This window comes from Manacus candei, unplaced genomic scaffold (genome assembly GCF_025592945.1).
Source record: "Manacus candei isolate 608988 ecotype Guabito, Panama unplaced genomic scaffold, ASM2559294v1 h1tg000113l, whole genome shotgun sequence".
In the NCBI taxonomy this organism is placed as follows: Eukaryota; Metazoa; Chordata; class Aves; order Passeriformes; family Pipridae; genus Manacus; species Manacus candei.
In genome coordinates, this window is record NW_026138161.1 from 3,101,453 (window position 1) to 3,116,643 (window position 15,191).

General features: G+C 39.1%; 1 protein-coding gene across 1 annotated transcript in view; it reads left to right on the top strand.

Annotated features, from left to right (window-relative positions):
- The window catches only part of NUDT14 (nudix hydrolase 14), a 58,872-nt gene extending 43,913 nt beyond the window's left edge, over window positions 1-14,959 (top strand). The window contains exons 4-5 of the mRNA XM_051769950.1: window positions 2,205-2,442; window positions 14,580-14,959. Of these exons, the coding sequence (XP_051625910.1) occupies window positions 2,205-2,442; window positions 14,580-14,820 (479 nt within the window). The 3' untranslated portion in view covers window positions 14,821-14,959. The remainder of the gene's footprint in view (window positions 1-2,204; window positions 2,443-14,579) is intronic.
- Window positions 14,960-15,191: the final 232 nt, after the last annotated feature.

Consider the following 15,191-nt stretch of genomic DNA (forward strand, 5'->3'; position numbering starts at 1 on the left):
GAGCTGAGCTCTTTATTCTGATTTCTGCTCTCCAAACTCTTTATCACCCAGTGCATCACTTGTGCAGTCCATTTTACACCTTCAGGAGAGGTATGGGAAACTCTCTGTTCCCAAGCAGGCAGATTGGTTTTCTAGGCTTTGCTTATCTATGAGAGACAAACTGAGTTTGAATCTTTGTGAGCCAAGTGATATTAAATTCATAATCAGACTCCTTGGTGAATGCTCTAATATTTGGACTCTCACAGAAGTGGCTGGTATTGCTTCTTTTCTTCCTTATCTGCAGAGAAAAGCTGTTACTGGGCTTTAAGTGTCACCATATCTCAGGACTTTGCTCTGAAGAGGACTGCTGGATTAGGTCCTTCTGGGAATGTAGGTTTTGATCTACGTGGAGCCCAGTTGTGCTGAGGGAGAAGGGGAATGGCAGGTGCCTGATGGAATGACAGGATGGGTTTCAGGGGTACAACAGACTTATAATAGAGGGTTAGTCAGTCACAGTTTCATATTTCTGTACCCTACAGTCTTACCTGCATCCTGTTTTGATGCCCAGGGCTTTTAATGGGATGCATGTGTTGTTCCTTTTTTTTATTTTCTTGTATGGATACATCAATACTAAAATAGAAATAAAACTTTGAGAGGATTTGGCTCATCTCAGAGAAATCTTAAATGTGGTTGTCATTTATGGTAATTGTCATAGCTTTTAGAAATTTTTGGAGTAATGACAATAGACACCCTTCAGGGATCTGTCCCTTAGAGCTGGAAGGGAATATTTTTTTCTTTTCTGTCTTCACGCTGCATTTTAAAAAGAAAACTGAGCTCTAGTCATGTCTTTCAAGTGGAAATGGAGGCTCCTGTCCTTACCTGTTTGATTGAAAGGCCTTGTTGTCCCTAAGACAAGCAGCTTTCAAAATTCTAACTTCTGGAGAAAGATTAGGTTTTGGGCAATGGACTGATCCAGACATCTCCCTTTCAAGTGCTGATCTTGGTATTCTTCATTTCTGAGGTGTCAAAATGAGCATTGCAGAAGGAGCCTAGGCACTGATTTCTGGAGTGTAGACTCTGCCTCAGAGACCAGGGTCTTAAGAAGTTACTGTGGTACTTTACTGTTAAGCAACTTCACTTCTCTATAGACCTTGTTTTAAGAAATAACAAGCCAAATCCAGTACCTGGAAGGACAAAGAGCTGTCAATTAAACTTGAGTTCTTATATACCAGTTCTGTGAGATTTAGAATGGGAAATAAAAGGTAAACTCATTTGAAAACGATGTTACGCGTATGTGAAATATGCATGTAAAATATTTTAATGGAATAAAAATAGTCTCAGACTTTAAAATAATTTTATTCAGGGTGGTTTGTAACAGCCTCGTGGTAACTTTTCATGAAAAGCAAGGGGATAGACTTAAGAAGATTTCAAAGAAGAAACGAGTGGGTTTATACCTGTAAGTTAAAGTTACAGTGATCTTGAATTGTCAGTGTTAACATCCAACCCTGCAGTTCTCACTCAGACAAAATTTCTGTTGACATCAGTGAGAGTTTTGCTTAAATAAGAACTAAAATCTGGCATTTGCACTTTCCTTAGGAGTCCATTACAGTGACAGCTGTTTGTAGATAAATTCAAGAAGTCTTTTTTAGACTCCACACAGGAATCTGTGCAAGGAACTATATGTTCAAAAGAGAATTTTTTTTTTTTCAAACAAACATAAATGCTTTTCATATCCTTTCTAAATAACAGCTGAGTTGACAGGCTGAAAGACTTATCATTGTGCACATGGTACTTAATGTGCAACCCAACTTTTCTGTGAAATAACTGCATAGTTTAAATTAAATCCTGATATCCACATTGCCCAACAAATGGAAGCTGTATGGCACTTCTGGCACTTGAATTTCTTGGATGAACTAGCTTCCTTTTTCAATTTTTATTTATTTTAAGGTGTTCATGAATCCGTTCCAGATGATGTAAGCACAGATACAGCTTAAAGAAGAATTTTACAAACATGGCAAGAGAACCTTTGTTCTTTAAAATTCCAGTTTCAGTGTGTCATTATTTTAATAGATAACACAGCTGAATTCCTTGTTACTCTCAAGTGCTCTTATGGTTATAAATTTCCAGGCAAAATTTGTGTACCACCCTTTTTTCTATTTAATATGAATAAACTAATATACCCCCCTTGTTTCTTTTTCTTTTGTGTTTTGGGGTTTCTTTTAAAGCTGTTTATATGTGCGAAGTAGAAAGGCATCGTCCTCAAGTCTTTCAGAATCAGGACAAGGAGAAGTTCTCTTGCCTGGAGGATCCTTTACCTGCTGCGGTTGGAGTGACCTATGAACTCTGTGCTGGCATTGTGGACAAACCAGACCTTTCTTTAGAAGAAATTGCATGTGAGGAAGTCCTGGAAGAGTGTGGCTATCACGTTTCCACTGCAGACCTGAGGAGAATCACTTCTTACAGGTAAACAGCAGTAAAAAGTTAGAACCCTCTGCATTTCGTTGTTTCACAGATTGCTGCAGTGTCCTGAATGTTCCCTCTTCCCTTATTTAAGCAGTGTGTTGGAGGAACGTGGATGTCTGAAAGTACATAAAAGGTGTAATTTTCAGCAAGTGAGAGGAGTATTCACAGAGACTTAAGGAATTATAAACTCATAATTATGGGATTGAATTCACAGGAAGAATCATACTATTGTGACTTATTCCAAAGACTGTTAGAACTGGGAAAAGTTGCATTTGGCTCTTCAAATCAGTTTGTTACAGCACTAGAAAACAATCCTTCTTTACTATATCTGGTGTTTTCCATCTTTGATTCTTATTATTCTGATTAACAGTAGAAACTGCCCAAGATGCTCTCTGATTAACCTTTCACATGACTTTGCAGAAGAATGAGAACTGTGCCATTAGATCTCTTCATAATATTTGGTTTGTAATTAAACCTTCTTTTAATTGGACAGTAATTACTGTTATATATGAAGATTTTGCTGATTTGACTGTGAAAATTTTACATTATATTTTTGCAGGGTTTCAAATAGTTATTGAAATAGGTTTTAAACACATTTTAAAACATTTATTAGGAGTAAGAGGAAATTTTAATATGTAAGTGGAAAAATACAAAATGTGAGTTGGGGGGGCAAAACCCCTCAAGAGAAACTTTGCACACGGCTTTAATCCTATTATATCTCATTCCCAGCTTTTAGTATTGTTATCCAAAATGTATGTATGTTTGTATTTTACAGAGAAAGCAGCAGGATTTTTACTTTCTTTATTTTGCTTGACATCTCCATTGAACTAGGCCCTGTCATTGGTTTTTAATTTGGGAATTGAATACAAATCCACAGCTGTCAATCCTGGCAAATGTTATTTCCTGCTGGATTAACAAGCAGTGCTTCTGTTGAGGGGAGGGGGTGAATCACAGGAGCTGTCTTTTACAACTCATTGAAACCAGATTAAGGGTTTGTTCTACTGAAAGAAAAAGTGTCTTCTAGATTTATGAGCAAAAGCTGTCTATAGAATTTCATAGCTTGGGTGACACTGACAGGCTGTAGTATGCAGATATATACATATGTATATGTATGTATATATGTGTATACAAATGCAAAACAGGAAAAGCAGAATATCATTTCTGTAGCTGTAGGAGGTTGTCTCTTGAGTTTATAAGTTTGACTCAATATTAATGATTTATATGTATCTAAAACTCTGTGTGTTTTGGTGTTGATAAATGTCTTTGTATGTTACAGGTGGTTGTTCTTTCAGTTGCCTTTTTTTTTTAATTGCCCTGACTTGTGAAGAGTGTATACAATTGGAGTTTTCTTTGTTGAGACCCATGCAAGGGGCTCTTAATCCTCCATTGTCTCTGTGGACACAGCTTTCTGCCCATGGAGATCCATGCTGAAGTCAGAAGGGCCTGTAGAGTATTTACTTTTTTAGATTAATGTGAAAGGTTGAAGCCGCAAAGATCGTATTTTACCATTTCTTTTGTCTGACTTCCCATGCTCTGTATTAGAATTTTATTCTAAATGTCTTCCTCTTAGGAGTGTCCTGTTCTTCTGCTTCAGTCAAGGATTGGAGAATTTTTCTGATCCTTGATGCAAAGACAGGAAGTAATTGGTTCTCTTATGGTCTGCTAAGGACATTTTTTCTGTAATGGCTGTGTTACATATAAGAATTCCTGGGCCATTTCCAAGTGTAGCAGGTTTTTCCAAATGGTTTATGCTGCTGTTTCATGCTGTGACTGTCAATACAAAGCACTGGCATAAAGCATTACAGTAATGCATATGCATGCCATTAGAATTACAGTGCATCATGTCCTTCTGCTCTTATCTGCCATTCCAGCCATCCGTGTAATAGTTGCTCTGCCTTATTTATTGATCCAGTGCATTGGGTCAGAGAAAAGCCTTAAAAAGCAGAATTGGAAGGAATTTTGGGGGGCTCTCATCTAGACTGCTTCTCTTCCAAAACTCAGGCTCAGTTGTGACAAATGTGCATCTGTGCTTCCTCTAAAAATCTAATCATTCCATGGCCTCTCTTGGAGACTTTCGGCATTCTGTCTGAAGTGTCTTATCTGTCTGTACTATGACAAATTCTTTCCTCATGTCTTGCCTAAATTTTCCTTTCTTTGCTTAAAGTGCAAGACTTACTACCCTGTTTCCAGTGGACATTAAGTACTTCTGCACCTTTCACCTATTTGTTAGAACGTATCTCTTCTTTATTTTATTTTTGCCTGTGCAAAGCTGTCTTAGTCGATTTAAGCTTTCTGTCTAGATCATGTTTTCTAGATATCTGATCATTCCTTCTGCTGTCCTCTGCCTTCTCTCCATCTGATCCACGTATTTCTTAAGAACTTAGTGCCCAAAGTGGAGCACAGTACTTTAGTGGGGGCTTTCCTGGATAGAGTGGAAGCATTATCTCCCTGCTCTTACAGCTAATTTTCTTTATACACTGCGGTATGTTGTTCGCCTTTTTTGCAGAGGCATTACATTGTTGACATATTCATCATCCACAATGCCTCCCCTCTCTCAAAACTAAGAGTTGTACTCAATAATCAGTGTGGGTCCCTTCCAGCTCAGAATATTCTGTGATTCTCTGGTACTGCATTGTCATTCATCTCCTGTCCATAGTTGTGCCATTCCTTGTTGCTGCCTGAACACACAGCCCTGAACTTGCCTTTGCTGAATTGCTTACAGTTTTTTTCAGACCATTTCTCCAAGTTGTTGGGACAATTTTGAATTCTAATATTCATCTCTAGCTTCTTCTACATAATCTGTCTCAGCTTTGCTATCTCAAGTTTCTGTTTCAAAGGTAAAATATTGAATTATGTTGAATAAAGGATGGTCCTCAGTGGAATTCTGTTTAGTTTTATTTCCAATCTGACAGTGATATCCATTCTATGAGTACCATTTTCCTACTAGCTTTGCACATATTTCACAGTTTCTTCAATTTCTAAGTGTATCATTATCTCCTAACTTCTTAATGAACCTGTCACATTAGACAGGGTTCAAAGCCCCAGTAAACTGAAGTTGTGTTGTTTGTGTTGCTGCCCCATCAACAGGACCTGTTGCCCAGTCGTAGCTGATGTTTGACTGCAGTTGATCCATTCCTGATAAATCTCTTAACTGTTGGTCCTTTCCTGACACAAATAAAACGGCATTAAAATATTTAGATAACTGTGATTAATAATTACTGAGTGAAGTCTATTAAATTTTTGTAGATAAAAACTCCTAATTGTGTGCACAGTGAAAAGGCTTCGTACAAACAAGAGTTTCTGTGTCATCACAGCGTTTGGTCTGAAAGCAAGGAGCTGTCTGCTGTTCCTGATGACAGCCCCTTCTGCAATCATGGTTATGAGAAGGAAGTTGCCTGCCTAGAATAAAAGCAGGAGTTGATCTAGACCTGACAGAAGGACATGGAAAGCAGAAGACACATCAAATATAAAGGGAGAAATGGTTTTGGCTGGGGAAGTCAATACAGTTCTGTGGCTGATGAACTAAGAAGGGGAGGGCACAGACAATACATAGGGAGAACTTAGACTATGGGTAAAAATGGAATAGAAAATCCTCGAGTGGAAAAAGAGGAAGAAAAGATGAAGGAACAATATAGAGAAAAACCATGGGCTGAGAACTAAATGGACCTGGGGAAAGTACTTTGTGTTGGAGAAGAATTCTCTGTAAGGAAATTAGGAAAGTACTTGGACTGTATTCAACAGAACTTTGCCCTGTTCTCAAGCAGTGGGAGCAGTACAGATTGGAGTCATCTGAAGGTAGCAGGGGTTTTCCTCATGTATTATCAGGGCCTGTAGCAGTGGTTTTGGGGAAATTTTTTTTTAATGTTTCTCAGCTAACAGGAAAAGTTTGGCCACAATACTGGCACAGGTAATTCGTACACACATGCAAGTGACCCACTGGACCCCATTATTAAGCCCTGTCAAAGCCCCTATGACATAATGCTCATCAGATGGAAGTCAGGCACTGAATTAGATCTCAGACTTAAGTACCTTGAATGATCCACGGCGTAGCTGTGGAATCAATGAGGAATCAGGAAAGAAGCCAGGAGTTGGGGAATTGATGCCAGTTGAGTAAGAGTCTTTGGAACAAGTTGTTCCAGCAGCAGGAGGACAGTATGGTGTGGGTGAATGAAGGAGGCTGGATTGGGGGAGGTAACAAGAAAGACAAACATATTAAGAGGGACTTGACTGGAGGAGGACAGAGGAATCACACTTTGAAAATCAGAAATATCTGCTCCTATTATAGAAAGATGCCAGACAGAAGATGAATTTAAATACAGGGGGTTCATGTTGCTGTGTAGACAGAGGCAGGGATGATTCTGAAAAAAACCTGTATTGTTTTCAGCCTGTTTGGTGAGTTTCCTCTTTCATCACCGCTACACGAATTGCTACTTTTGTGCTTGGTATTCAGTAAGTAACCTTATTTTGATATTTCACAAAGTTTGTTTTCTATGCTGGCAGCAGCTAATCCACTTTTGGAGGCTTCCTGAAAGTTCCAGTGGCTACTGGTGTCCTGAGTTCTTGTCAACTGTAGGTATTGCATCAGTCAAAAATAGCATAGATGGCAGTGGTGAGTGGTGTAAAAAAACCACTTAGCTCAATAATAAAATGATGCTAATTCTGTGGTATTGTAATTATAAACTGAGGCTTCATGAAAGTTGAAGGTTGCCAGTTAAACTGTCCATTTTTAAAAGCTCTGAAAGAAATCTGTGAACTTCCCTCAAGGTTTTGGGTTTTTTTCCCAAGAGCAAAATTTTGTAAGTGAATTACTTACTTTGGACTTACTCATATATCATATATAACAAATTTTCTATCTGTCATGGGATCCCAGCAGCTTTCATATTAAATCCACGTGAAATTCAACTGTGGGTTAGTTTCTTAGGTTGAAGTACTTCCAACTATCTTCTTTGAGACTTGTTTCCTTAAAAGACAGGGGCAGGGAAATATGTTGGGGTTTTTGTTGTTATTAAAGATGTTATTACTGCCATTGCAGAGTATTTTCTTTTAGTTGTTGAAAATGTTGGTTTTCTTGAAGAGTAGTTATAAAATGGACATAAATAGCACCTCAGATCATCAGGATGAAGTTGAACCAGAGCTTCTTGTTCAACTTCCTTTTCCCTTCATTCTTTATGTTCTCCCAGAGGTTGTAAAAAACTCTTGGCTATGAACCGGATACAACAGGAGCTGTAGGTTATCAGCCTTGCTGCAAAGAAATCAGATGGATTAGTTTAAAGGCCTAACTATATTAACATAGTGACTTACTTTAATCTTCCTACATTTGATTTTTTTCCAAAAGTGTACAACAAAGAAGAGCATTCAGAGAGTTAATATTGGATGTTCCAATTACTGTGCCATGGCTATTACCCTCTGTGCAATGAGGTAAAAATGGTTTGTATTCACAGGTTTTTATGTAGAAGGAATAATAGCCCTGAAAATGTTGGAGTGCATTATAATTAGAAAGATCACCTGCTAGTACACCTGTTGGGTGATGGCATAATGTAATATAATTTTATGTTAATTACCTCTATGCTTTTTTCCTTGCACCTGCTGTTTATAATGTCAGAACTGTACAAAGGTCCTAAGAAGTGACAATAGGAGCTGCATGTCTCTGATCATCAGTTTACATATTGCATGCCTAAATGGATCTTGATTTCAGCATGAATAACAGAGATTTGTGTCACATTTATTTGTAAACATGAATTATGTATTCACTATATACCCAAATTTTGCATTCAGATGGCTTAAATCTTGTAAAAGTATATATTGCATTCAGGAGTCTGCACTTTAACTATGTCAGATTAAAACACAAAAGAATTTATTTCTCGGCTGATAGGAGTGTTGATTGTTTATAGAATTTGTATTTGTTAAATATTAAGAAATTATGAGACATTTAGCTTTTAATTGCTGTCTGTCAGAAGTCTGAGTTAAGCTAATAAGTCTTCACAAGGATAAGTCAATCATTTGTTCCCCACGTTGCAGCAGAGTAGTAGAGTATAAAATATTGTTTCTTTTCTCATACACGCTTCTTCCTTCAAATTAAAAATGTAATATTTATGAATGTGTTAATTACGAATGCAAGAGGTGGTTGGCATAGGTGTGAGCATCCAGACATGAAAAAAAGGCAGAGCTAATCTGAAATACTTGCTTTGAATTTTGACCCTGCTGACAAACGTGCATGTGTGTGCACACACTCAGTTTGAAGAAGAAACTCACTGTTACTGAGTGTTGACAAACACATGACATGGACTCGGTCTGACTTGGGGCTTTTAGGCACTGCTGAGCCTTTATTTTATAAGCAATAAGAAACTGTTACCCACTTGGGATAAAAAATGTGTGTACTGTATCTTTATGCTTATGAACTCAGATATGATAAGTGAAAAGCCCCATTTTATGAGCTCAGTTTAATGTGCTGTGTATTTCCTCATGCATTTGATAAAAGGGAAGAGCTAAACAAAGGCTTTGTGGTAGCTGCTACTGCCGTGTTTCAAAAACAGATTGGAGTGACAATCTGTCTCTTGTGTTTTCCCTGGTCTAAGAAGGAAGTAGACAGAAATACTCTAATTCCAGCCTCGTGCTGCCAGCTAGTCCCACCCCTGGGCAGGAGGTGAGGAGAAGCACTTCACAGCCATCCTGCAGAAACTCCTTCTCTGGTGTGGTGTTGCCTTCAAGTGTGTTGCCCAGGGTTTTGAAAGCCATCTCATGATTTAATCTCAGTGTTTGAGTGTTTTATTTAAAATGAAACACGGGAAGGCAGCATACAATCTTGTTTTGATGTGTTAAACTTGTATTTAAGTTACCGTTGTGATGAAAACCATACCACTTTGGTATCCTTACTTTGACATGCTTACATTCCTAGACTTGCTGTTGTCAAAGGTAATGAAGGTTTCAAACTGTCTGAAGGAGTGCTGAAAGTGCTAATAGACTTTGGGGTTTAAAAAATCTCTCTGTTGAAGTTACAGGGCTTGTGAGCTTAAGCCCTAATGATTTGACAAAGATATTTGTCGGCCATGTAGCTGTTAATTGGAACTATAAACTTCTCAGAGGAAACTGATCCTCACGATAAAGAGAGGAGGGAAACAGAGCTGTATTTTGTATAGACCATTTGCATTTGTCCCACAGTGGTAAATTGGAGCCAAGCACTGTACAGACACATCAAAATACATCTGGAACAATCAGCTAGGTCAAGCCAGGCTTAGTAGGTCTGGGTCTGTATGAGCCACGACGTGCCGGGTTTGGACAGTGCAGTGCTAAACTTCAGACTGACATTGAAGCCCAAACTCTCACCACGGGCTGGTGCTGTGAGTTCAGACCCTGCTCACCCTCCCCCAAGCCAAGCCTGTCTTGTCCTGGGAAGGCACCTTTATTGGGAAGGTGGTTTTCCCAGGGTGAAACTCATCCCTTGCGGTTCGGGTGTGCTGACCCCTGTGATTTCCACAGATGCAGAGCTAATGAATACAGCTGTAATCTGTTAATAGGTGACTCATTTCAGACCACGGCAAAAGCATTTTATTTGTAGTGTGAAATACTGGGGTAAGGAAAAGCATATGGCACAGACTTGTGACAGGGAAGATGGTAGCAGAAAAAGGAATATAGCCATGATTAAAGGCACAACAAAATTCCTTAAACATCATATTCAAAAAGTGCAAGTAGTTGTACAAAAGCATAGGAAGTTCATAGTGGCAGATAAACCTGAAAGCACAGCACAAACATCATAGTGCCTGTAGCCTATTTACCAGTCAGACCCACCTTCTCCCTCTCTGCTCTCTTCCACCTCTGCCCCAGTATCCAAAATCACCTGAAATGTATGATGTTTTCCAAGGGTGTGTGTTAAAATACTTTATTGCTCCAACCAGAAGAGCTTCAAAACAACAAACCTAACTTTTGATTTCTGTAAAAAAAACAAAGGTACTAATACAGATGAAATGTGAATAGCATTGATTTTTGGGCAATTTTCTAAGGACAAGCAGGGTACATTAAGAGTCTGGAAATGTCGTCAAAGACAGCAGTAAGGAATAGTGGAGAACATTTAATTTAGTAAAGGGCATTCCATGTGGATCTATGCAAAAATGATCAACTGGCAGTGTAAGACAGAGCATCCATAGAAAGAAATACCAAGTAAAAAGCGGTAAGAAACATGCCTCCTTTATGGATTCAAGTATTTTTCTGCATCTTTCAACTTCTTTCTGAAACCATTGAAATGGACTTTTAGAATCACAGAATCATGGAATACGCTGGATTGGAAGGGACCCACAAGAATCATTGAGTCCAGCTCCTGGCCCTGCACAGGACATCCCAAGAGTCACACCATGTGCCTGAGAGTGTTCTCCAAACACTTCTTGAACTCTGTCAGGCTTGGTGCTGTGACCACTGCCCTGGGGAGCCTGTTCCAGTGCCCAACCACCCTTGGGGTGAATAATCTTTTTCTGATATCCAACCTCTGTCTCCCCTGATTCAGTTTCATGCTGTTTCCTTGGGTCTTGTCACTGGTCGCCAAAGAGAAGGAATCAGTGTCTGCTCCTCCACTTCCCCTCATGAGGATGTGGAAGACCCCAATGAGGCCTCTCCTCAGTCTCCTCTTCTCCAGACCAAACAAACCAAGTGACCTCAGCTGCTCCTCACATGGCTTCCCCTCCAGACCCTTCACCATCTTCGTTGCCCTCCTTTGGACACTCTTTAATAGCTTTGTGTCTTTTTTATATTGTGGTGCCCAAACCTGCACACAATATTCAAGGTGAGGCTGCACCAGTGCAGAGCAGAGCAGAGCAGGACAATCCCTTCCCCTGACCAGCTGGTGATGCTTTTCCTGATGCCCCCAGGACATGGTTGGCCCTCCTGGCTGCCAGGGCACTGCTGACTCACAATCAGGTTGTCATTGACCAGGACCCCCCACATCCCTTTCCTCAGGGTTTCTCTCCAGCCTCTCATTCCCCAGTCTGTGCACACAGCCAGGGTTGCCCCATCCCAGGTGCAGAATCCAGCACTTGCCCTTGTTAAGCTTCATACAGTTGGTGATAGCCCATCCCTCTGATTTGTTGAGGTCTCTCTGCCCTCAAGGGAGTCATCAACTCCTCTCAGTTTAGTGTCATCAAATTAGGAGGAGCTGTCCACTCCCTTGAGGGAGTTTAGTTAGACAATAAATAAAAGCAGTGAATATGTTTATAAATAATGTCATGCAACAATTTGCAAAGTCACCATCTAAATGGTGAAGGGATTCTAAGTAGTCTTAGAGATGTTAGATTTGCTGGTTTTAGGAGGAAAGAGTAGGATAGAATGACATGAGTATAAATACCAGCATTGATTTTATTTATAGCTCATTTGGAAATTTTTATTAGTTTTTAATTAATACCTTATGGCAGAGTTGCACCAGAGGAAGATAAGTTAGATAATCAAGTAAAAACAAAATGGTCATGTGGCTATGTCATCCTTTGAATGTATATTGTTAAAATTCTCCTGTTGATTTCTGTTGCAAATTATGTGAAACATATATACATGAAGAAATGCCGTAACTTTGGACATCATAACAAAGGAAAGATATTGATGTCCAGGGCTTTCATTTTTTAAAGTATATTCAGGGTAGTAGCCACTCTTGATGTATTTAGTTCATAAGAAGAGAAACACTGATTTAATACAAGTATCATGTGAATAAATACAATGAAATAACAGCATATGGAAATCACTCCGTGCTATTTGAGCTGTGGTGGCAAGAACCTGAATCTTACAGTGTAGCACCTTGGGAAGCAGTTTCCATTTACTTTAAAGAAAAAATGTATAGAAGGTGAACTCCTGTGATTTCCACAGCTGCAGCTATTTCATAAGTAAATGGTCACAGGTGGTATGGAAGGAGATTATGCTGTAAATAATCAAGCCAGAACATTCTCAAAGATGTTTTTGTATATAACCTTTATTTAATATCAAGTGGACATAGAAGCACTCAGTTTAGGATCATTTTCATTCTCCAGATGGGGCACCCTAGATGAAGCTCAGACTTGACACTCATCAGAAATAACAGAACATTAAATATATTATGCTCAGTCCTGTGTGTTTTATGGTACCTGTGGAGACCACCAAGCTGCATTCTTTGTCTTGAAAATTTTACAGTATATATTAACATGTGGTTTTTATTCTTACTATCAAGTATCAAAAAACAATCTCTGAACTCCAGGTTTCCTGTGTTTATTTAATTACTACAAATGCAATTCTTGTAGAAAAAAAAAGAATAATGAGTAATCACTGTATATAGAGAAAAACAGATCTGGATCTCTAGTTGATTACAAAAATAAAAAGCCTCTCTACCTTCTCACACAAGAAAAGAAGAAGGAAAAGAGGCAACAAAAAATGAACAAATTCATCACAAATTCCATCACAAATACGTTCTCTCAGGGAGACTTCTTCCAGTGGTCATAGCTGTGATAGTGAGGAGCAGGCAGCACATGGGTCAGTGGTCAGCCCTGGATGGATCTTTTGTTGGCAAACCATCTCTGACGGTTGTCAGAACAGTGCACAAATACCAAGGACAGTGGCTGCAGGAGAGAGGTCCTTAGGGAGAGTAAATATGGAATCAGACTGACTGAGGAAGGAGATCATGTGGTTTGGTGAAGCGGCAGAGACATCTCACCCACTGCTGTATCCTAGGAGGTCACATTTCATTGTTTAAAACTTGTATCAAAAATCCCACCACTGGCTTTGGAATAAAATGATGAGCCCAGAATGAAAGAAGTCCCATAGCAGCCTTCAGAATTCCTGGAAGTGCCGAGGATGGTTAAGTTTCACTTCTCAAATGTTCAGGAATGATCCTGAAGGGCTAAAACCTCTTGTCCAATGTTACAGAATGTATCAGAAGTAATTTTAGGAAATAAATTCACTGGTATGCTCCCTACTCAGTATTAAAAAAAACCAAAATGAGTGTATATCGATGCAATAAACCAGCTTCAATAGTCACTATTAATCCTCCAAACAAAATAATTGCCAGTGTTCTTAGAAAATTGAGAGACAAATGATTAATTCCTGCTGTGGGGTGTGATGTGTGCTGGATTAACTGAAAGATTTAGTTGACTAATGGTTGGGTAAGTCTGGATATATGCTCTTAAGATCATAACACTGCTACAGATCATAGAATCCTCTGTATGTGTAATAATATGGAAGCTAATTTTTCAGCTTGTCCTAACACCTCATTCATAGTTTCAGTGAACTTTGGATCCAGATTTAATGTGAAAAGTCACTGGTAATCATGTGAAATGAAGAAGTTGTGATTATAATGTGAATATTTTCTTGGAAGGACTAAATGAGTGGATTATGTTCTTATCCCTTATTTAATAATACCTAAATTAAATAGTCCTAAGGAAATGGAGGATTAACAAGTAAGAAGTATAATACACAGAAAGCAGTCTAGCTGAAGAAAGACTACATAATCTAAAATATCCTCAACTAAATCCACTGAAGCAAATTTAGCAGGGAGACTGAATTACTTGGGATATGTGCGTGCTTACAGTGGTCCATTTGGGTCAAGGCTAAAGTTCAGAAAGGATAGAGTCTCAGTCTGCCTTTCTGCCCTTGTACCTATGCAGTCCATGAGCGGAGGACTCCAGCTGTGAATGGACATAATCTTCTTAAGAGTAAAAAATCTAAATATTTGTGTAAAAACAGGCAAACAAATGTAGCACGATAGCACACAGATACTCCGGGGGAGCTTCGTCCTGTTGTTTGTGCATCTCTGTGAGTCATCCTGCAGTTCTGCTCTCCCTGAGGTCAGCTGAAAAAACTTCTCTTGACTTCAGTATATGTAGAACAACAGTTCACCAATACAAAATTGGGGTTTTTTTTATTTTCTCCCAAACTCACATTTTTCCAAAGTTGTAGAATACATTTGAAGACGGATCCATTTCATACCCAACTGTATTCAGAAGTGCTGGAATTTCTGCATGAAAGCTGCAATCAATTCCTGTCTTAACAGAATTGCAACTAGAGGTTCTAATTGACATTAGCAGAGAGTAAGGACATGCATTTTGATGTTGTTTAGTGACACATGTTAAGGACCCAGGTTTCCATCCTTGCTGCCTTCTTTTTATCTAAAACAGAGTTTCCTCTCCTCTTTTTTCCAGGTCTGGTGTTGGTCTGACGGGTTCTAGGCAGACACTGTTTTATGTAGAAGTAACAGACCAGATGAGAACCAGTGGAGGAGGTGGCCAGCCCGAGGAAGGAGAGCTGATTGAAGTTGTGGAAATACCTTTGGAAGAATCCATGAAGTTTGCTTATGATGAGACTTTCCCGAAGACGATGGGTGTCATCTTCAGCTTCACGTGGTTCCAAAACAACATAGCACCCAAACTACCAAAAAAGTAAAGCACTGTGATCTTGAGAAAAGCTTTCCTGCTGGTTCTGTGGATACAGAAAGCTGCAAATCTTCCTGCCTCCATCAACCCAACTTCTCACAGAGCAAATATTTCTTGAAATAAATTTGGAAGTAAAATCTGAATTAAAATCCTGACCCAATCTCCATTATTAGCAAAACACTTACTGGCATCGGTGGGGCCAGGATTTGCCTTTGAGAGGCAAATGCTGATTCTCGTGCAAAGGTTAAGTAAATGTGTCCAGTTCTCCTTTTTCACAGCACTGTTCTGAAGAGCTGCTCAGGCCCTCGTTGTGGCTGTCACTGTGGTCTGTACATACTGGCAGCTGTGTATTCACTGCAGTTTTTGATATTTTTTGGAGGG